We start from the raw sequence: 22,566 nt of genomic DNA on the forward strand, positions 1-22,566 counted from the left end.
TGGCGTTTTTCCAAAGTCTCGCAGGTGCCTGGGTGCTCGGCCAGGGGAGAGCTCCACCTTATCTGAGACTCCCTCTGGCTGTCAGGTGAGGGTTACCTGAGTTCTGTACAGTGGATTGGGGAGCCTGGTTCTGCTGTTTGTCTCTTTAGTGTTTAATGAGCTTGGGGTCAGAAAACTTGGATTCGAGTCCCTTTATTAGCTTATTAGTTTTGTATCTGGATTCTATTTTGAAATTCTACCTTGCTCTCTGTGCGGGTGGAAGCTTTGTTTTCAATGGTGTGTTGGGTTAGCCTCTAAGCTAGATACGTGAAAATATGGTAACTGATTACACATGAAAATGTGTAGCTGGTTATGTTCAATTGGTTCAGTAAAAAAAAGTGAGACAGCTTTTGGGATATCATGAACATCAGACAGGGAGTTAGCATGTTTCATTTCTGATTGCTCTTTTTGTACCTTCACCATATCAATGTTCATTTGAAATGGGAAGGTAAGAAGGAACTCTTTCTAGGAAATGAATACCTAATTTTTAAATATCCTGGAAAATCAAATGCTCTGCTTTTCAATAAGGGTTTATCAGTTTTAGTTTAGTGTAGCAATATTTAATTTTCATTTAAATTTGTCTCAATTATGTATTTTCGTATATCCCAGAGGAAACAATTTTTTTTAGCAGATATTGCTTTAAAGAATACATGTGCTTTAAAGTTGTTCACAAGTTGAAGCTTAATAAATGAAACAAAAAATCATATCCTAGATCCGATTGGGTGTGTGAATGTCTAGTGAGTGGGTAAGATGAGGATGACACACCCCAAGGGCCACTGCAGTCAGCAGTGGATTAGGTATCCTCACTGCATCACAGATGGGTTGATCTTAAAAATTCAGTGCTTGGTGAAAAAAAATAGACGATAGCGTGAGATTTATAATGTAATGTTATTCAGGTAAAGTAAAAATACATGGACACAAAGCAGTATACATTCTGCAGAACATAGTCAAATTAAAAGTCACTAAATGCAATAGAATAGTGTTCCTGTGGGGGTGGTGGGGAAATAAGGTGGGGACAGAGGGATAAATAAAGGAAAGGATAGATGAGACTGAATGAGAGAGGCTCTGTGGGGAGGGGCCTGACTGAACGAGCTGTTGTCAAAGTGGAAGCTCTGTGCAGAGGGCAGGGTGCTTGAGGCCACCAGCACTGTGTGGTAGCCTGGCCTGGACCCAAAGCAACTCATGCTTGGCTGGCAGGAGGACCCACTGCTTCCCTGACCTCAGACTCCTCTTCTCTAGGATGGCATATTAATGCCTACCCAGAGACTTTCTGTGAGGCTTAATTTAGATGTCAGGCATTCAAAGGTGTTGGCTGTTTGACACAACAAATGCTGCGGTCAAGTTTATCTAAAGGAAATACTTGGTGAAGCACTCAACAAGTGATAGCAGCCTGTATCTTCTGATTGCCAGCAGCTTGACCCTTTGCTTATTTGTTTGGGGTGAGGGAGAGGGGAGAGTGGGGAGGGGGTGAGGAGGGCTTGCAAAACACTGAAAGCTTTCTGTTGAACACGGTTCACCCAAGGAGCAAGCTACTAGTGGGAATTGTAATATGTATTTTCAGTCTAAATAAAGTCTCCAAAACACGACAGATCACTGTGAGCACTCGGAGCTCTGTCTAGAAACCAAATGATGTCCTTAGATGGACAAGTATTTCCTTGAAGATACATTTCCTTTCTTGTTCCTAGATGGTTTAATTAGTTTTTAGGCTGTTCTTTATGATAATTTATCAGGACACCTGTCCTTTTTCCTGAGTCTTTGCCCAGGGACACTGCATGGGCTGCTAGGGCTCTTTTTCTGTGGGTCCCTTACACAGTGGTTCCACAACTTGACCCTGCACAGGAATCATGTAGGGATCTTGGTGAAATGAAGATTCAGACTCTGTCAGTCTGGAGAATGGCCTCAGAGTCTGCATTTTTGCCAAGCTCCTCAGGGATGCTGATCACAGTTGTTAAACATTGAAGTGTTATTTCCATACAGTAAAATTACCCTTTCTGGTATGCAGTTCTGTAAGTTTTTAACAAATGCGTACAATTGTAGAACACCACCACAATTAAAACATAGAACAGCTTCATTACCCCCCAGAATTCCCTTGTACCCCTTGATGGTCTGCCCTTCCCTCACTTCCATTTTGAAGGGACTCACTAGCCTTTGAGTCTGGCTTCTTTCACTTAGCAATAGGCATATCAGATCTATGCAAATTGTTGTTTAGATCAATAGTTTGTTCCTTTTTACTGGTGAATAGTATGCCACTGTATGGATGCATCATAGTTTGTTTATCCAGTCACCAGTTGAAGGACATTAGTCTTTCCAGTTTTTCCATTATGAATTAATTTTTAATTCAAAAATTTTGAAACATTAGAAGAAATTTAATTCTCTTTTTTCATTGTTGTTTTAGGTGACATCACTCAAAAAGGATATGAAAAGAAAAGGGCAAAGCTTCTTGCACGTTATATACCACTTATTCAAGGTAAGGTCAACACACTCAAGTGTTTTGTAACAATTATATTGTCTCATAAAACTTGATTAAAAATTGATTGTAGAGTTTAACGTTTGTATGTTTCATATTTTATTAAGAAGGATTGGGCAAATGATGTGTCTAATATTAAATAATAAAATCCAAAGGCATAGATTATAATTTAAAGCTCTGGTTTGGTATAGATCTCATTCCCAAATAGGATTTATTTTATTTTTGTAATTATAGAACATGATTTTTTTTTAATTTTTTTTTTAAGATTTTATTTTTTCCTTTTTCTCCCCAAAGCCCCCCGGTATATAGTTGTGTATTCTTCGTTGTGGGTTCTTCTAGTTGTGGCATGTGGGACGCTGCCTCAGCGTGGTCTGATGAGCAGTGCCATGTCCGCGCCCAGGATTCGAACTAACGAAACACTGGGCCGCCTGCTGCGGAGTGCGCGAACTTAACCACTCGGCCACGGGGCCAGCCCCTAGAACATGATTATTTTTATAATTATTGTAAGGAACATTGCCTTACTTAGGTTAAGAACAAATATTGTAGAGATGTCAGTTCTTCCCTTCTTAGATTGATCTGTAGAGTCAGCACATTCATCATTTCAACAGATTTTTTTGTATGTGTGGACTTTAACCAGCTAATTCTAAAATTTATATGCAAGTTTAAAGGGCCAAGAGATTCAAAATATGCTGAAAAAAGAGCGAGGATTTGGGGGCCAGCCCAGTGGTGCATTGGTTAAGTTCGCACGTTCCGCTTCTCAGCGGCCCAGGGTTTGTCAGTTCAGATCCCAGGTGCGGACATGGCACTGTTTGGCGGGCCATGCTGTGGTAGCCGTCCCATGTATAAAGTGGAGGAAGATGGGCACAGATGTTAGCTCAGGGCCAGTCTTCCTCAGCAAAAAGAAGAGAATTGGCAGTAGTTAGCTCCAGGCTAATCTTCCTCAAAAAAAAAAGAACGAGGATTTACCATACCAGCATATGAAGAATTAACATCAAGCTATCATCATTAAGACATCATGGTTTTGGGGCAAGAGTAGACAGCTAGATTAGCAGAGGACATAGAGCCCAGACACAGATGCACACATGTGGAGACTGGGCTTAGTAGAGGCGACATTGCAGGTCATTGTGCTGGCCTAGTTCCTTATCTGTATGTAAGACACACAACATTGGACCCAGAAACCAGTTCCAGGTGTATCAAAGGCCTAAATGTGAAAGGCAAAAACCAAAGCACCTTGAGAAGATCATAGAGGAAAACTATCACCATCTTGAGATAGGATTTAAGTCACTAAAGTACCAAGCTGCAACCATAAAGAAAAAGATTGGTAAACTAGACTACATTAAAATTAAGAATTCCTTTTTATCAGAAGTCACCATAAAGAGATTAAAGTGAATCCACACAATGGGACAAGATAACAGAGAACTGGAAAAGAACATAGAAAACAGCACCGTCCAAGAGAACTGCCTGTGATAATGGAGATGTTCTGTAGCTCCGTTGTTCAGTGTAGTAACCACTAACCACATATGGCTGTTGAGCACTTGAAATGTGGCTAGTGTGATGGAGAGACTGAATTTTTGATTTAATTTTAATTAATTTAAACTTAAATAGCCAGAAAGTTCTCCAACATGATAAAAGTCCAGCAGAAAAATGGGCTAAAGACTTGAATAAGTATTTCATAAGAGGAAATTCTGATAGCTAACAAGCAAACAAAAAGATGCTTAATCTCAGTAGTAATCAGAGAAATGCAAATTAAAGCTATAACCTACCTCGGGGTGTTGGAGAGGATTCAGACAGTGGGGAATGTGGACAGCTGGGGCAGTTGAAGAGGTGCAGAGGTGACAGCAGTTCTCCTTCAGGTGCATGCACGCCCTTGAGAAATTCTGTACGTTTGCACCTTATACCTGCCCTGCGCACAGAAATGTTCATTATATCCCTCAACAGCCAAGATCTCAAACGTCCATCAGCAGAATCCATACAGTGGAAATTCATACAGTAGAAATCTTTACAGGGGAATCCGTATAGGGGAATCTGTCCAGAGGAATCCATACAGTGGAAATCTGTACAATGGAAATCCATACAGGGAGATCCAAACAGTGGAAGCCTAAAGACCAACATGTGTCTGCAAGGACAAATCTCATAAACATCGTGAGGCATGAAAGAAACAATTACAAATGAATATAGCCAAGATAAGTTTAAAAACATGCCAAACTGCACTGTTTAGAAACCCATATGTAGTCGGTAAAGAAAGACAAGGGGATGGTTTTCACTGACGTCAGCACGCTGTTTCCTTGTGGGGTGAGATTGGAGGGGCCAGGGGGCTCCTAAGGCACTTGAGTGTTCAAGCTTAGTAGTGTCGTTGTTACCTTGGTTCTTTTCTGTGTAATAATTCGTAAACCATACACATGCTTTATACTGCTTGTATCGGTATGATATATTTTATAATAAATCAACAAAAAGAATATTAAGAAGACTCTTTATATACTGACATTCATTCATCCAAAATAAACCAAAAACAAACTGAGTAAAATTGGAATTGGAGGAAACTACTGAAACGTCTTGAAGCCCATTTGCCAAACATGAACAGCAACTGTCAACCATGCTCTGCAGCATTTCTCTTCCAAGGGTGACGAGACAGGTGTGTTCACTGTGCCTGCTCCTGCACCACTTAATTCTGGTGGCTGCTGCCAATGCAACGAGACGAGACGACGATGAAGGATGAGTAGTGAGACAAAAGACAGCCATCTTCACTTATGGAAGGCATTATTTTATACCTTGAAAGCTCAGGTGACGGCTTACTTACTATTAGAATTAGTAAGAGTTTTTGGTTTATAGAAGACAAATATGCAAGAAATATGCAAGCTTTTCTCTGGCAATATTTCTATTAATGAAAAAACTCTTATTCACGATGATAAACTGTCAAACGCTTATTAATACATTTAGCAAGAAAGCCACAGAACCTGCATTTGGATTATAAAATCTTTTTGAAAGAAATAAGTAAGATTCTAAAATATGAAGAAACATACCAATTTCCTAAATGAAGAAGCTTAATATTATAAAACTGGCAGTTTCCAAATTAATGTGTGAACATAATGTAGTCCAATCTGAATACCTGTGGCAGATTTTCTTCCCAAACCTGGGATTGGAAATAGTAACCCATTTGAAGGAGAAGAGTTCTGAGAGTAGCCAATACGGTTTTGAAAAGAATACTCGTAAGAAAATAAACCTGATTATGTAAACTTCATAGTCACAGCAGGAGGGTGTTGGCAGATGGGGCAGAAGACTTAATCAGTGGAAGGGAAGCAGGTCTAGAAACGATTTAGGAGGATTCGAAGGAGGCAGGATTTATTTACTAACTGATGCCATCCCTCTGGAGGCAACAGGGCTGAGATCCTCTTCCTTTCCACCATTAGTGAACATAAACTGCGGAAGGATTAGAGCTCTAAATATGTTTGTAATTATAAAATACTGTTAAATTCAGGAGGATATTTGAATAACCTTTGAGCTGGGGTTACAAGATAGGAGAGCTGGAATTTAGAATGGAAAAGAAAAGCAAGTATGTTTGGTTCTGTAGAAGTGACCACATTTCACAATGACTGAGCTGCCACTAGCTGGGCCACGGCTCTGGAATGTGTGCATAGTCCAGGGTAGTGTCCCCAGCAGACCAGGGCTTCCTGTGGGTCTTTTAGAGGGACTCATTAGCTGAGTATAATGAATAGAAATTCAAAGAAGAGGAAATTTGGGTGGGCAATAAACATTAAATTATGTTCAACTCCACCAGTAGATATGGAAATGCAAATTAAAGTGAATCATTTTTCTCCTATCAGATTGGCAAAATACTAAAACTTTTTATAACATCAATGCTGCCAAGGATGTGGGGAAGTGACGCTTTTCTACATTGCTCGTGGGAGTGCGAATCACTCTAACCTTTTTGGAAAGTTATCTCTTGATATCACTTAAAACTAAAAATATACCTTTCCTTTTATCCAGTAATTTCAGATTGGCTTTTGTATCTTTGTTGAATAAATGAATCCATCTCAAAGAATAAAGGCACCCATATTTTGGAAATTAAGTGTAAGGATGTCCATGTGCATATATATTACTTTGCAACATGCCTGTTTATAATCCACAATGAATAAGATTCTATGTATTCTCCATTATGAACTTTAAAGTAGTTCTATCCAGTCGCAAGAAACAAAAAGCCAATAGCAGTACTGATCAGTATTGCTCTAAGCATGTATGTGTATACATGCATATATGCTCAAATTTTGAAGAGTTAAACATTGATTTCCAGACGGAGTGTTCTCATTCTCTAGTGCTACATAACTAACCACCCCAAAATGAGGTACTTCAAACAACAGTGACCCTATGTGTTCTGCTCACAAATCTGCAGTTTAGCCAGGCACTGTGGGTAGCTCCTCCCTGTCTGTGGAGCCAGAGCCCGTGTCCTGTGCGGGCTCCTCAACACAGTTGTGGCGTTGGTGCTGGGAGACTCAGGCAGCCTAGAGCTGGGCTCCTGGGCTGCCTCTGTCCTCTCACATGTCCTCTCAGTGTGTTGTCACAGAGAGCGAGGTGGGAGCTGTGTTGCATTTCATGACCAGCCTTGGAAGCCACACCACGTCACTTCTGCCACATTGTGTCCGCCAGCAGTCAATGACCCACTGGGTTCGAGGTGGGGGTAGACAGCCTCTTTTCACGGAGTGATGAGGGCTGGAGAAGCCAATAGGGCTGAAATCCCTGCTGGCCAATCTTATGAGACATCTTGAAACAAAGGCTAAAGTTAAACAGATTGTTTTGATGAAGCACAGCTGAAGGCTTTGATTTGTGTCAGCAAATTAGGACTCAACACCAGGGATTCTCTTTGATGACCCTGCATGCTTGTACCCTGTTCCCTTACTCACCACCCGTTGTCCTGAGGGCCTGTGTGGTCAGGGGCTGTGGACATGAGAGCGGGCGGCCTGGCGACAGAGTGTGCAGAGCCATCCGCAGGTGGGTTTGGAGACAGCACTCAGGCATGCAGGCCGAGGCAGTGGGGCCTGATCTCAGCACTCTGCTCTACAGTTGTCCTTGTTATCTATGCCTCTCATGTCTTTTTCTCCACCGTTCCCCTTCTTTTCTGCCTGTGTCTAAGGGTGACTGGTGACCCCCTAGTGATTGCTTGTGGGCTGTTTCTCACTGAGTTTGCTAACACCATGGACAGTGCCAGGAAAAGGGGCAGGGCCATTTCCGATTCAGGAAATATTTATGATGCAGAAATGCACTTTCAAAGGACCTTCCCTAGAGAGTCTGCCCCGAGTGGCTGCCTGTTGTGCTGATGGGGCCTGTGATGGCTCTGTGATGGTCACCCTTCTTGTGGATGGTGGAGAAGAGATGGTGGATGGAGGCAGGGCTGGGCTGGGCCAGGCGCTGTGGGGAGAAAGAGAGCTCAAAGTGGACATCCACAGCTCTATCTCTGACTTCTAGACTCGGGTCTTCTGGGCTTCGAGGGCCACCACAGGGTACATACGCTTGGATCATTGTTTTTGGTACATGTATGCTGTGTAGCAACATATAAGAAGTTGTTTGTGCTGTTTTAAATGGATTTTTCCATAATTGGAAAAGCAAGTTGTTTAAATAAGAAATTCCTATAAAATTGTGTTTCAGGAGTAGATCCATCTCTACAAGCTGAGAATAGGATCCCTGGGCCCTCACAAACCACGACCACAGTGCCCAAACAGCAGAAGCCTCGGCCCACCAACTCACGGGATGAGCGCTTCCGGTCAGGTAGGGACCAGAGAGGGGGTAGACCTCAACTTTTGGACTCTAAGTCTTCCGGTTTTTTCTTTGCTAAAAATGTCTACTGAAGAAATTATCTTCACTTGAACGATAATGTACCATATCATCATATTCTCCAAGAAAAAATTTAACCTTAATATAACTACAGTATGTTTGAATGTAACCTGTAGTGTAAGTGCTCTCTTCTTGGGGGATGCTTATAAAAGTCTCTGGAGAAATCTTCCTTGCCCCCGATTAGAATAATTTCTTTGGACATTTTTTTTCCATTTTTTTGCCTAGAACTTTGGGGTTGGTATAAGTAATTTTTGTACAGTATGGAGCAGCTTTACTACCATAGATGTTTTAGTATTTTTTGTTTTTCTAATTTTGAAGATTTCCTTCTAATTAGTTTTCTGCCATTCTGTCAGTGCTTTTATCAACGTTTAAATTTGTCTCTGATATTTTATTTAAATTATCAGAATACCCATGGGAAGAATTCATGTTTTAAATTACTAGGTTACATATCAACAACTTTGGAGCACTCTATTTCACCTGTTTAATAACATTTTCACCATTGTGTGATTGTATATTTCCTTTATATTTAAGCTCTTTTGATAAGCCTTTTTTTTAATAAAGAAAAACTTTCAACAGAGATAAAGAAGTGGCCATTTTGTTTTAGGAATATCCAAAAAGGATGTTAAGATTTTAGATGTTATGTCAACATGGGAGTGTGATGAACTGATTTGAGAAATTTTTGATCAGATAATTTCTTACCAATTTAATACGCATTTAAAAAACTTTGTCACACTGATAATAGTTTCTTTTCTGATTATATAAATAATACATGTAATATAAAATATTACACCAAGTTTAAGGACACCTGAACTCTCTGAGTCCTGAGACAACCACCATGAGCATTTCACTGAGCACCATCTTTTTCAGCCCTCAACGCAAAAACACACACTTGCGTGTATTTGTTCCATGAGTGGGATCACATAAAAAGTTTCCCTCCCCTTCCTTCCTGTCTTGCTCTTTTCCTTACTCCCCATCCTCCTCCAATCCATTTCCATGTAACCCGTGTTAACAAGCTGCTTCTGCCCTTGTGAACTTTATTCTAGTTCTAATTCTTTATTTTATGAACACAGACCATTATCATAAATACAGTTTGCTAATATTTTCTCCTAGGCTTTATCTTGTCTTTGCATTCTCTTCAAGTGACTTTTGAAGAGCAGAGGTTTTAATTTTAATGAAGTCCAACGTATCAATTTTTTTTAATGCATAGTGCTTTTGTTCTTGTATCTGAGAAATCTTCACCTAACCCAAAGTCACAAAGATTCTCACCTGTGTCTTCTTCTGTAAGTTTTCTAGTTTTAGGTTTTACCTTAAATAAAATAGGATCTATGATCCATAGTTTAGTTAATTTTAGTATGAGTCCAAGGTGTGGATCAAAGCTTATTTTTTTGCATATGGATATCTGGTTGTCCCCCACCATTTGTGAGGAATACATTGCCTTTGCTCCTTTGTCTGAAAGCAATTGCACATATATGTGTGATTCTATTTCTGGACTCTATTCTGATCTATTGATGTAATTGTCTTTATGACAAAACCATGCTCTCTTAATGATTGTAGCTTAATAATAATTGTTGAAATCAGTATTGTCATTCCACCAAGTTTGTTTTTTATCACTGTTCCCTGGTGTGTAATGTGTCTTTTTTTTCCTCTGGCACTTTTAAGATTTTTCTCTTTATAACTGGTTAAGAGTGATTTGATTAGGATGTGCCTTGGCATGGTTTTCTTTATGTTTCTTATGCTTGGGGTTTGTTGAGCTTCTTGGATCTGTTGGTTTATATCTTATTGTGTTGATATTGTCTAGATTTTTAGTTCTGGGTGTTTTTAATCTTTTTGTATGTTTTTATTTGTTTCTAAGACAGCAATAAAGTTTAAAGTGTGTGCTCACAGTCACTGCCATATCTGTTGCTGTTGCTCTTGGATTTGTCTCTCTCTCTCGAGCACCTTCCTCCATGAGTGTTTCAGTTGTATGCCTGGGAATATTTTTATTAGACCTTCATGTTCAAGTGATAATTTGGCTGGATACAAAATTCTAGGTTCAACACTTTTCTTCTGACTATGTTGCCTACTTGCATCTAGTGGTTACTATTGAGTTATATCAGTCTGTTTCTTGATCCTTCAAGATGATTTACCCTTTCTCTCTGGAAGCTTTTAGAATTGTCTTATTGTCTTTGATGTTGGCAGATTTTATTTTAATACATCTAGATGTGAATTTTTCATTTTTCCAGACTAGCACCCTATGAACCATTTCACTGTAAGTTTTCTAAATGTTTTAAAAACATTTTGTTGGAGAAAAATTTAAACATGTACAAAAGTGGACTTAATAATGTAATAACCCCTCTGGATTCATCATCCGCAGCTCCCAAGCGTGCTCAGTCTTGTACTCATTCATCTTCACCCACCTACTTCCTCTCTTCCCATATGATTTTGAAGCAAATCTCAGAGCTTGTGTTATTTCATTTAGTTGTGATAATATTCCTGGTCTCTGTATCTGAAAAGAATGTATGTTCCTCTAAAAGATAATGTTATTATCACAAAATAAACAATAATTCCTTAATATCAAATATCCACATGTTCGTATGGCTTTTTAAAAAGTTTATTTGGACCCAGGATCCAAATAAGATGTATATATCACTAATGGTTGATAGGTGTTTTTACTGTTTCTTAATTCATGGATTCCCTCCCTCCAGTCTGTGGAAGAACCTGGGCTATGTGTTTGATGGCTCCTCTATGATGTAGTCCTTAGCTCCTCAGCTTCCTAGGCTCCATGAGGGTCAGGTGAGGGTTTTCAGTTGTTCATAAGACTTCTTCAGAGATGGGACTGTGTTCTTCCATCAAGAGGCACAGTACGCCTGATTCTCTCTCTTCCTTGGGGTGCTGGCAGCCAGTGACACTCAGTTCCTCGATCTGTTAATTCATTAAGGTTGCAAAATGGTGAAATGGATTCTGTCATCCGTCCTCATTCATACTGCTGTCAAGAGAAACTTCTCCTCACTTACTACAGGAGATCCAGGATAAATGCTCAATTCTTTTCATTTATTTACTCCTTTCCAAAATAATGGGTTGGGTCACTGGCATCCTTTCATGGCAGCCAATTGATTTTGCTTCCTCTTTTCCTTCCTTTTTCTTTTATCTTGTTTTTTAGTATCGCATTTGATATTCAATCCACTCTAGCACTTATCCGTATTGAGATTCAAACTGTGTCATCCTTAGCCTTTGCAAATGTCTTCCACTCAGCTCCACAGCCTTTGTGGTGTTTGATCCTGTCCTCATTGACTGTTAGGATAAGATGTTCTAGGCTCATCTGTGCATCTCCTGCCCCGGGCCTAGAATCTGCCATTTCTCAGGGTCCTTTTAGTAAGGATGGAATTTTAAGACTACAGTCTACATACTAGGGATAGTCCTTGCTGTTGGGCTGACTGTTGTTTCTAGACATTTTCGGTGGATAGAGGTAAGACATTCTGTTTAAAGACAAAGTACCACATGCGTCCATACTGATATTTTCCATTCTGATTCAGGACTGCAGAGTTTTCGTCCCTTCTTTTACCTGCATTTGTAGCTCTTCTCTCTTTCCTGAGTGTCTGGCTTCCCAGGGATGATAGAAGCACACTATCACACCACTCTTCATTTGTGCTACAAACATTGCAGTGTGACGGTGCCCTCACTACCACAAACAGTGTGACAAGGGTTTAAATTTCTTATGCAGTTCTTTTTGTCTTGAGTAGATATCTCTAGAGGAACAGGTTAAACAGTCTAACTGCAGTGTTTTAAGTCATTTGGAATAGTTCATGCCAACAACTAGAGACACATTTAGGTTCATTTTATTTTCAATTTGGGGGATTTCTTTTTTATTTAGTTTTGATTTATAACTATGAAAATATTTACATGGTTCCAAAGTCAAATCTGCAAACAAAGGGATATTTAAAGAAATGTTCCTTTTGTACTCAATGAAAACAAATAAAAACAGGAAGTTCAATTTTATTACTTTGTAACCAGTCTTATGAAAAGTATTTTACTGCTGTTGTTTCTGTGTAGATGTTCACACTGAAGCCGTGCAAGCAGCTTTGGCCAAGTACAAAGAGAGGAAGATGCCTATGCCTTCGAAAAGACGTTCTGTTCTTGTGCATTCGTCTGTGGAAACCTACACCCCTCCAGGTAATGATAAACGATCTCAGGAATGGGTTATGTGGGTGTTTCACAAGCCTGATGTCCTAACATTTGTTTCCCATTGAGTTGGAATATCCTTCTGACCTGTGGTGAGAATTTGGAAAAATTGAAGGTTAAGACTGTTTGTATATGTGCAATATTCCTTACCTGAAAATCCGTAGTCTACATGGTATGACTCTTACCCACAGGGATACTTGCTTTCTACAGATTTCAATTTTTTATTGAGGTGCTATTTGTGTCTTTTAGTAAAGAGAAGAACCTCAAATAAGTGCCTAGTAGAATGCTAAAGTTCCCTGAATTCACGATTTTAAAATTGTTCTCATCTTATTAACTATTATTTACTGTGTTGTTACCAGGCTTTAAATGGGAAAGTATAAGGCTATTTGGAGGGTTTTTTGATTTATTTTGTTATTATTGTTTTGTTGATGTTACCATTAGAAATGAAGATTTATATGGAGCTTCTCTTCACCAGTAATGTGTTTTAATAAACTACACAAGATGTTGATAGTGTTTAGCGACTGCGTTATCTGTGCACTTAACTACTGTTGCCCAACTTATTATTTAAGTCATGAAACTGGTGACATTAGTTTTTGGTTTGATGATATAGTAAAAACGAACACACCAGATTCACAAGATAGTTTAGTGGTTTTGATAACGCTTCCTTGCTACAGAAAAAAAGAAGTTTACATTGTTGAAAAAAAATCTTAGAAATGGCTGTCAAGTTATTGTTTTTACTAAATATAACTATAGATACTACCCACTTTTTAAAGAACTTTTTAATAATTGTGAAACCCATAATAAAATGCACAGTTGTACTGACTTAATAGAACCTTAATTCACAGTAAATTTCATTGACTGAGGCTGTTGTATTGGGAAGGAATTCTTTTCAGAGCTCATTCCTGCTTCCCTAACAGGATGCAGGTAGACCCAGCAAGGCCTTGAGGCAGGGCTCTGGGCTGTGGCCCCTGTGGCCACCACTCTGCCCCAGGAGGTGTAGCTTGGCCCTCCCCAGGAATGTCCAGCCGTGTGTGGAGGTGGTGTGGGGCTCAGAGTGGACACCCAGTAGTAATACTGAGTGTTCACTGAGCACTCAACACTTGGGTCTCCTTTGGAACTGGAGACCCCACTGAGGAATGTGCTGAGGCTGGTTTGGAGTTGGGGCTGTCTTTACTGCCAGTGTGTGGTGCCCCGGAAGCTATGTCTTCTGGGGAAGCTGGAGTTGTGAAACCAGTGTCCTGAGTAGGGCCCTTGGATCTTATAGTCGGTCAAATGTAGGCCCTGGTAGGGTGAGGGCAACCACATCTGGGCGCAGCTGTGCAAGTGCACAAAGCATGTCCAGTGCAGGCCTGGGCAACCCAGGTGCCAGTGTGGGAACCACCCGCTCATGGACTTGTCCCTACATCATGCCTGTCGTCGTTATTTTAACCACAGACACGTCGTCTGCCTCAGAAGATGAGGGCTCTTTACGGCGACCCGGGCGACTTGCCTCCACTTCGCTCCAGAGCCATTCCAACGTCGAGCCCTGGCTCGACCGGGTCATTCAGGGCTCGTCCACCTCATCCTCTGCATCCTCCACCTCATCTCACCCGGGAGGGAGACCCGCCGCCACGCTCGCAGGCTCTGCGGCCCACGCCCACATAGGTCAGTAACAGCTGCCATGGCCCCTCCAGGACAGGGGTGCCTCTGCGCTCATCAAGACCCACCTTCTCTTTTTCATCTAGAAAAATGTCTTTTTGGTAACAAAAGTAGTTCTTGATGCTTCTGTGGTCTGGCAGTCCCAGATCCTGTGGCTTGTGGGCCACCCCTGTGGACCCCGAGAAGTGCGCGGAGTTTCTTGATGTCTTGTCTCCTGCTCTGGAGGGGTGGTCTGGCACAGGTGGCAGGTGCAGGGTGCATGGTCAGTTGGATGTGACCGTGGTTGCTCCTGAGAGTCACTCTTGGCCTGTGGCCTCTACACTGTCTCCCTTTGCTCATTGCTTTGTATGCACAGCTGTGGAGCTGTCAGTTGTCCCTGCTCCTGGGTGGTCCCAAGGCAGGGAGCTGGGGCTGTAGCCATGGTCTGGCTTTTCTTCTTCCACATACCGGATTAAACAACCCTTCAACCTGAAAAGAGATGTCAGTGAAAGCTAAATCATGAAGATACGTATATCTTTTCCAAATCATCTAATCCTTGAAATTATATTAAACTTAGAAAGGAAAATATTGCAAACTTGTCATCATTTGAAATGATATTTTTTAAACAAAAATAGTAGCATAGTTAGTTAGCTGTGTGTGGCTGGCATGCAAAGCCCACATACATTCTCGCACTAGTCCCTTAAAAAAAATGTACTCCTTAGATCGTGCAATCAATATTGTTGAAGCCTCATCTTAACCCCCTCTTTTTTCTAGATATGGATGGAAGACACAACATCAGGTTGATTGTAACTTGCCTGAGATCACACAGCTGGCTTAGTGGTAAAGCCAGGGCTAACACACAGTTTTCTTGATTCTTGTTCATTTTCTTTACTGTTAGTTGCTGTTCTGCTAAAATTGAAATGGTGTACCAGCAGTGCACCCAGGAAGGATGGTGTTTGCAGTGGGGTCCTAGTGAGTGAAACAGTCTTCAGGCAGGCACTGGTGCTGAGCTGCTTTTGTGTAAAATCTTGGTCATTTGGCTGGACTGGGAGTAAATCAGGTGTTTTTAGTAGCCAGCAACTTCTGTCTCAGCGTCCTCTGTGAGCACATCGCTGATGCTCCTCATTTTTTATTTGTTGAGTCAGTATACGAAGTCTGCACATTTCTGTTGAGCATTTGTCTTCTGCTGTGATGTAAGTCTTAGGTGAGAACTCATGACTCCTCACTCTGCTTCCTGCACACAGAGAAGCCACCAAGATCCCTAGGGTAACAGGAGAGTCTGGAGGTCGGGCTATCAGGGCTGTGCCAGGCTGCTTGTTTTACAAGAAAAGGACCCTTTGGAAAACAGCCCACCAGATTGTTTTGGTAGCTCTCCTTAGTGTCCTTTGAATGACTAGTGGTTACTGTGCGCCTTTCCTCAAGGAGTTTAGAGTAGATAGCTTGAAAAACAGCTTTTGCACTGTTAAATTTTTTCTCTGTTTGTGACGGTGATTTGACTTATTTGAAATACACAGATATTTCTGGTGTGAGAAAAAGTAGTTTTGGATGTTCTTTTACCTTATTTCTGCTTCTTGAAGCTCTGTTGCAGGTGAGACAGTGTAGTAAAGTAAGCAGAACATTTATAGTTTGAGTATATTAGCCATTGCTGAGCTGTTGTAAATGTTGTTTCCTGGTGGGTTAGAAATAAAAGCATATTTAGCATGACAGATTGGGCACAGTTCAAAATGTTTAACCAGACAGCCCTTGACTTTCAGTGGTTCTGGGCTCTTTTTTTTTTTTTTTTTTAAAGATTTTATTATTTCTTTTTTCTCCCCAAAGCCCCCAGTACATAGTTGTATATTCTTCGTTGTGGGTTCTTCTAGTTGTGGCATGTGGGACGCTGCCTCAGCGTGGTCTGATGAGCAGTGCCATGTCCGCGCCCAGGAACGAACCAACGAAACACTGGGCTGCCTGCAGCGGAGCGGGCGAACTTAACCACTCGGCCACGGGGCCAGCCCGGTTCTGGGCTCTTTTAACAAAGCACTTAACCGTAAGGCGTGTTTGAGTTAGGTGTTTTCATTCTCTGAAAGGCTCTGGCTGTAAAGATTTACAAGGTGGGTTTTCACCTCCATGGATGGAGGACTCCCAACTTCTGCAGGTGTGGCTTTGACCATCTCTTCTCCCATCCCACTTGGTTGGCCTCACATACACATTGTGTGATTAATTTAACAGTCTTAACTTGGGCTGTATTTAATACCTTACTGTGGATTGTAGCCTTCATATGCTAGATGTTTGCTGATATGGTTGACTTGAATTTCTAAATCTGAAAATACTCAATTTCCCTCTCTATATTATAATAATCATCCTAGAGAATTCTTCAGTTTGGGCTAAGGAAGGAAATATAGAAAGAAGAATATATTAGGTAAAAAACTTGAGGTAGAATATATTAGGTAAAGGTAATTTTAAAAATATGTCATTTTCAATTTTGGACTAAGGAAATCAAATACGTAAAACATTTGGACACAAATATAAATACCTATATTTAAAAGCAGTATTTTTAGTTATAGTAGTTCATTTTTATTTTGAATGTAGTTCGTTTATTTTTAAAATAGCTATTTTAAAAAGTGCTTTGTAGTTAAGATTATCATTTATGTCTTTTTTCATGAATACTGTTAAAATCATTTATTCTTTTTGCCAGATTTGGAAGGGTGGAGAGATTTCTTTTTAAACTGAAAGAACTTCGTGATAGGCAGATTTTAAAGTGCTAATTTCATCAACGTTAAGGTTTTTCAAGGGTTGTGAAAACACTGTCTCTAAAGTTAGATTTTTCCAAATGGTGTATTTTGCTATGTAAATAGTGAGTTTGTGTTTTGCTTCCATATAATTTAATCTCTCTACATAAAAAATTCTTAGTTTGCGTTCTGCCTTGGTTATAAAATGATTCCAAATGATTGGAATTTAAAAATTAAACTCTTGGAGGGGCCAGCCTGGTGATGTAGTGGTTAACTTCGTGCACTCCACTTCGGTGGCCTTGGGGCTGCAGGTTTGGACCCTGGGCGTGGACCTAGCACTGCTCATCAAGCCATGCTGTGGTGGTATCCCACATAAAATAGAGGAAGGTTGGCACAGATGTTAGCTCAGCAACAATCTCCCTCAAGCTAAAAGAGGAAGATTTGCAATAGATGTTAGCTCAGGGCCAATCTGCATCACCAAAAAAATAAAAAAATAAAAAGAAATAAAGTGTTACGGTGCCGTTTGTGATGGCAGGAATATTCATTAGAAATTAAACAGATTATACAGATCTCTACTGACAGAGACTAATGTTGATTCTTACAAGCGGACAAGTGTCTGCACACAGTGTTATGGTGGGATACGGACATGGTGCCTTCCCAGTGGTAGACCTAATTGTAATGATAATGCTGTAGCAACTTACAGTCAGCCAGTGTTCCCAACAGATAAATGTGCCATACACTGAAAATTAAACACAAAGATGGAAAGAGTGATTTTAAACATTTTCTGTATCTAACAGTTTGTCTTTAAATGTGACATTAATACATTCTGCTCTAAGAACTTGATTATAGTCTCTTAATAGTGAGATGTGTTAAACTGGCAGTGGGGGTAGTTTTTATCTCTGTTGATTTATTCTTTGAAGCCAGCATAGGTCTTTTGTCTTCATGACATCCAACATATTTTTTTAGGGAATGGGGGGTAGTTTATAGAAGCCTGGCTATTTTTTTGTAATATAGCAAAAAATGGTCCAATAACAATTGATTTTAAATGTCTCTATGCTGTAGTTGGTTGTTCTGGTCTAGATCCCTTTGAGAACTGAACAATGCACACGCACACAGATTGCTACATGCCATGTCTGGGAGTTCATAGTTCACAGGGTCCCAGTGTACGTTGGTCAACTAGAAAAACAAAATCAATCAGAATACTGCATTCCTTGCTTAGAGCTCAGCTAGTGAAGCTTTGGTTGAATGAGGTTGAAATAGCAACTTAATACTCTTTTGAATTAACAGCCACTTTTATTTTGGGTTTGTTTTTCAAAAGCAGATCTGCACTCTGCCCCTCCTGATGTCACCACCGGCCTTGTGGAGCATTCACACTGTGAGCGTCCACAGCTGGCTTCCGTGAGAGGTGTCCCTCGGGGGTACAGCGGGAGCATCCTGGAAACAGCGGGTGGTGAGCATGCCTCTCTCTTTTTCAAACAGCAGAGCACAGGTTCTCTCCTCAGGTACTGAGCTTCGCTTTAGTGGATTTGCTTCAGCAAACCTGAGCCAGTCATCTGTTATCATACTCAGTGCATGTAAACTGAGACCAGTGTGTGCACTGAACATTGCAGAAAGCATCATGTGGAGAAGTAATCAGGAATATCCATGGAATTGGTCAAATGGGGAACATGGAGAGTACGGAGGAAAAGCCTCCAAATTTAAATTGAGTGCAAAGGAGTTTGATCTATAATATTGTAGGAAAATGAGAAGCTGTGGCAAGTTTCTTTGTTTGGACTCAGTGTGGCCACGTGGAGCAGGTCTCCCTGTGAGTGTGCAGCTGGATGCATCAGTAGCGCACTCTCCATCCTCAGCAGCCTGTGAAATCGGCACAACAGCAGTCACAGCTTCTGATGTGCAGGATGGGGATGTCAGCCTGATTTTTATTGTGTCTTCGTTTATACCATTTCCTTTTGGTATAAAGGTATAAGTTTCCAGTGTCTTTATCAAAATCATGTGATGTTTTCTTTCCAGTGTACCAGATTTGAATTGCAGAAAAATCCAGAGGATCTCAGATCTAAGACTTTAACATGTATTTTGATACTTCTAAGTGGTAGGTCAAATTTTGTCAAAGTCTTTCAGCTCCTTGTCCAGGTGCAAAAGGAAAATACTGAGTTAGCACGAAGCAGGCTTTCTCTTGGTTAGATATATTTTTTTAAATTTTATTTATTATTCTTTAAAAAAAATTTAAGAGCTTAGTTGAGGTGTAAGTGACATGTAATCAACTGCGCATATTTAAAGTGTGCAATTTTATAAATTTAAGACATGTATACACCTGTGAAACCACCCCTATAATATCAAGATGGTGAACACACTCAAACAGTCCTAAAAGATTCCTTGTGCCCCTTTGTAATACCTCCCTTCTGCCCTTTTTGGCTTCCCCTCAGGCACCCACTGATTTACTTCCCGACACTAAAGATTAGTTTGTATTTTCTAGAATTTTATATAAATAGAATCATACAGTATTTACTCTTTATTGTCTGGTTTCTGCCACTCTGCATAATTATTTTGAGATTCACTCATGTTTTCATGTGTATCAGTAGTTCATTCCTTTTACTGATGAGTAGTATTTCATTCTATGGATGCACCACAGTCTATCTATTTACCTATTGATGGATATTTTTGTTGTTTCCAGTTTTGGGCTATTACGAATAAAGCTGCTATGAATATTCTTATACCAGCCTTTGTGTGGATATATACTTGCATTTATTTTGGGTCAATACTAGGAATAGAATGGCTGGCTCATATAGTGGGTTTATGTTTAACTTTTTTAAGAAATTGCCAAACTGATTTCCAAAGTGGTTGTACTGTTTCACATTCCTCATCATTGGTGATGAGAGTTCCATTTCCTCTGCATCCTTTCCAACAGATGGTATTGTCAGTTTTTAAATTTTAACCATCCTAATAGATGTTTAGGGGTATCTCATACATCATAGTTTTAATTTGCATCTCCCTGATGACTGATGGTGTTGAGCATCTTTTCATTGGTTATATGCCATCAGTATATCTTTTTAGAAGAATCTGTTCAAATCTTTTGCTTATTTTTTTTTATTAAGATTATGATAGTTAACAACCTTGTGAAATTACAGTTGTACATCATTATTAGTCATGTTGTAGGTATACCACTTCACCCCTAGTGCCCTCCCCCCATCCCCCTTTCCCCTGGTAACAACCGATCAATTCTCTTTGTCTATATGTTAACTACCACCTATGAGTGGAGTCATACAGACTTCGTCTTTCTCTGTCTGGCTTATTTCACTCAACATGATACCCTCAAGGTCTATCCATGTTGTTGTGAATGGGACGACTTTGTCCTTTTTTATGGCTGAGTAGTATTCCATTGTGTATATATATACCATATCTTCTTTATCCAATCATCAGTTGCTGGGCACTTAGGTTGGTTCCATGACTTGGCTATTGTGAATAATACTGTGATGAACATAGGGGGACCTGGAATTTTTGGAATTGCTGATTTCAGTTTCTTAGGATAGATACCCAGTAGTGGGATGGCTGGGTCATAAGGTATTTCTATTTTTAACTTTTTGAGAAATCTCCATACTGTTTTCCATAGTGGCTGCACCAGTTTACATTCCCACCAACAGTGTATGAGGGTTCCTTTTTCTCCACAGCCTCTCCAACATTTGTCATTCTTGGTCTTGGATATTTTTGCCATTCTAACAGGTGTAAGGTGATACCTTAGTGTAGTTTTGATTTGCATTTACCTGATGATTAGTGATGATGAGCATCTTTGCATGTGTCTATTGGCCATCCGCATATCTTCTTTGGAGAAATGTCTGTTCATGTCCCCTGCCCATTTTGTGATTGGGTTGTTTGATTTTTTGTTGTTGAGCTGTGTGAGTTCTTTATATATTATGGAGAGTAACCCTTTGTTGGATAAATAACTTGTAAATATCTTTTCCCAATTATTGGGCTCTTTTTTTGTTTCAATCCTGCTTTCCCTTGCCTTGAAGAAGCTCTTTTAGTCTGATGAAGTCCCATTTGTTTATTCTTTCTATTGTTTCCCTCATGTGAGGGGTTATGGTGTCTGAAAAGATTCTTTTGAAGCTGATGTCAAAGAGTGTACTGCCTATATTCTCTTCTAGAAGACTTGTTGTTTCAGGCCTAATCTTTAGGTCTTTGATCCATTTTGAGTTTATTTTAGTGAATGGTGAAAAAGAATGGTCGATTTTCATTCTTTTACATGTGGCTGTCCAGTTTTCCCAGCGCCACTTGTTGAAGAGACTTTCTTTCCTCCATTGTAGGCCCTCAGCTCTTTTGTCAAAGATTAGCTGTCCATAGATGTGTGGTTTCATTTCTGGGCTTTCAATTCTGTTCCATTGATCTGTGCACCTGTTTTTGTACCACTACCATGCTGTTTTGATTACTGTAGCTTTGTAATATGTTTTGAAGTCAGGGATTGTGATGCCTCCAGCTTTGTTCTTCTTTCTCAGGATTGCTTTAGCACTTCGGGGTCTTCTGTTGCCCCATATGAATTTTAGGATTCTTTATTCAATTTCTGTAAAGAATGTCATTGGGATTCTGATTGGGATGGCGTTGAATCTGTAGATTGCTTTAGGTAGTATGGACATTTTAACTCTTTATTCTTCCAATCCATGTGCATGGAATGTCTTTCCATCTCTTTATGTTGTCATCGATCTTGTAGTTTTCGTTGTATAGATCTTTCACTTCCTTGGTTAAATTTATCCCAAGGTATTTTATTCTTTTTGTTGCGATCGTGAATGGGGTTGAGTTCTTGAGATCTTTTTCTGTTAGTTCATTGTTAGCGTATAGAAATGCTACTGATTTATGTATGTTGATTTTATACCCTGCAACTTTGCTGTAGCTGTTGATTGTTTCTAAGAATTTTCCTATGGATTCTTTGGGGTTTTCTATATATAAGATCATGTCGTCTGCAAACAGCGAGAGTTTTACTTCTTCGTTGCCTATTTGGATTCCTTTTATTTCTTTTTCCTGCCGAATTGCTCTGGCCAACACCTCCAGTACTATGTTGAATAAGAGTAGTGAAAGTGGGCACCCTTGTCTTGTTCCTGTTCTGAGAGGGATGGGTTTCAGTCTTTGTCCGTTGAGTATGATGTTGGCTGTGGGTTTGTCATATATGGCCTTTATTATGTTGAGGTACTTTCCTTCTATACCTATTTTATAGAGGATTTTTATCATAAATGTATGTTGGATCTTGTCGAATGCTTTCTCTGCATCTATTGCGATGATCATGTGGTTTTTGTTTCTCATTTTGTTAATGTAGTGAATCACGTTGACTTGCGGATGTTGAACAGTCCCTGTGTCCCTGGTATAAATCCCACTTGATCATGGTGTATAATCTTTTTGACGTATTTCTGTATTTGGTTTGCCAAAATTTTTTTGAGGATTTTTGCATCTATGTTCATCAGTCATATTGGCCTGTAGTTTTCCTTCTTTGTGTTGTCCTTGTCAGGTTTGGGGATCAGGGTGATGTTGGCTTCATAGAATGTATTAGGGAGTGCCCCATCTTCGTCTATTTTCTGGAATAGTTTGAGAAGGATAGGTATTAAATCTTCTTTGAATGTTTGGTAGACTTCTCCAGAGAAGCCGTCTGGTCCTGCACTCTTATTTTTGGAGAGGTTTTTGATTACTGTTTCTATTTCTTTACTTGTGATTGGTCTATTCAGATTCTCTATTTCTTCCTGATTCAGTTTGGGGAGGTTGTATGAGTCTAGG

At 40.0% G+C, this 22,566-nt stretch overlaps 1 protein-coding gene across 7 annotated transcripts in view; it reads left to right on the forward strand.

Moving 5' to 3' along the window:
- Positions 1–22,566, forward strand: part of DIP2A (disco interacting protein 2 homolog A) — a 145,515-nt gene that overhangs the window by 42,211 nt on the left and 80,738 nt on the right. For 6 of the 7 annotated variants that reach the window (XM_046648006.1, XM_046648007.1, XM_046648004.1 and 3 more), the window contains 5 exons: positions 2,435–2,506; positions 8,144–8,263; positions 12,359–12,478; positions 13,922–14,131; positions 18,137–18,265. In XM_046648006.1, coding sequence (XP_046503962.1) covers positions 12,412–12,478; positions 13,922–14,131; positions 18,137–18,265 — 406 coding nt within the window. In that variant the 5' untranslated portion in view covers positions 2,435–2,506; positions 8,144–8,263; positions 12,359–12,411. The remainder of the gene's footprint in view (positions 1–2,434; positions 2,507–8,143; positions 8,264–12,358; positions 12,479–13,921; positions 14,132–18,136; positions 18,266–22,566) is intronic. The other variant, XM_046648003.1, reaches the window with a different exon arrangement.

Source organism: Equus quagga, chromosome 21, assembly GCF_021613505.1.
Source record: "Equus quagga isolate Etosha38 chromosome 21, UCLA_HA_Equagga_1.0, whole genome shotgun sequence".
Classification (NCBI taxonomy): Eukaryota; Metazoa; Chordata; class Mammalia; order Perissodactyla; family Equidae; genus Equus; species Equus quagga.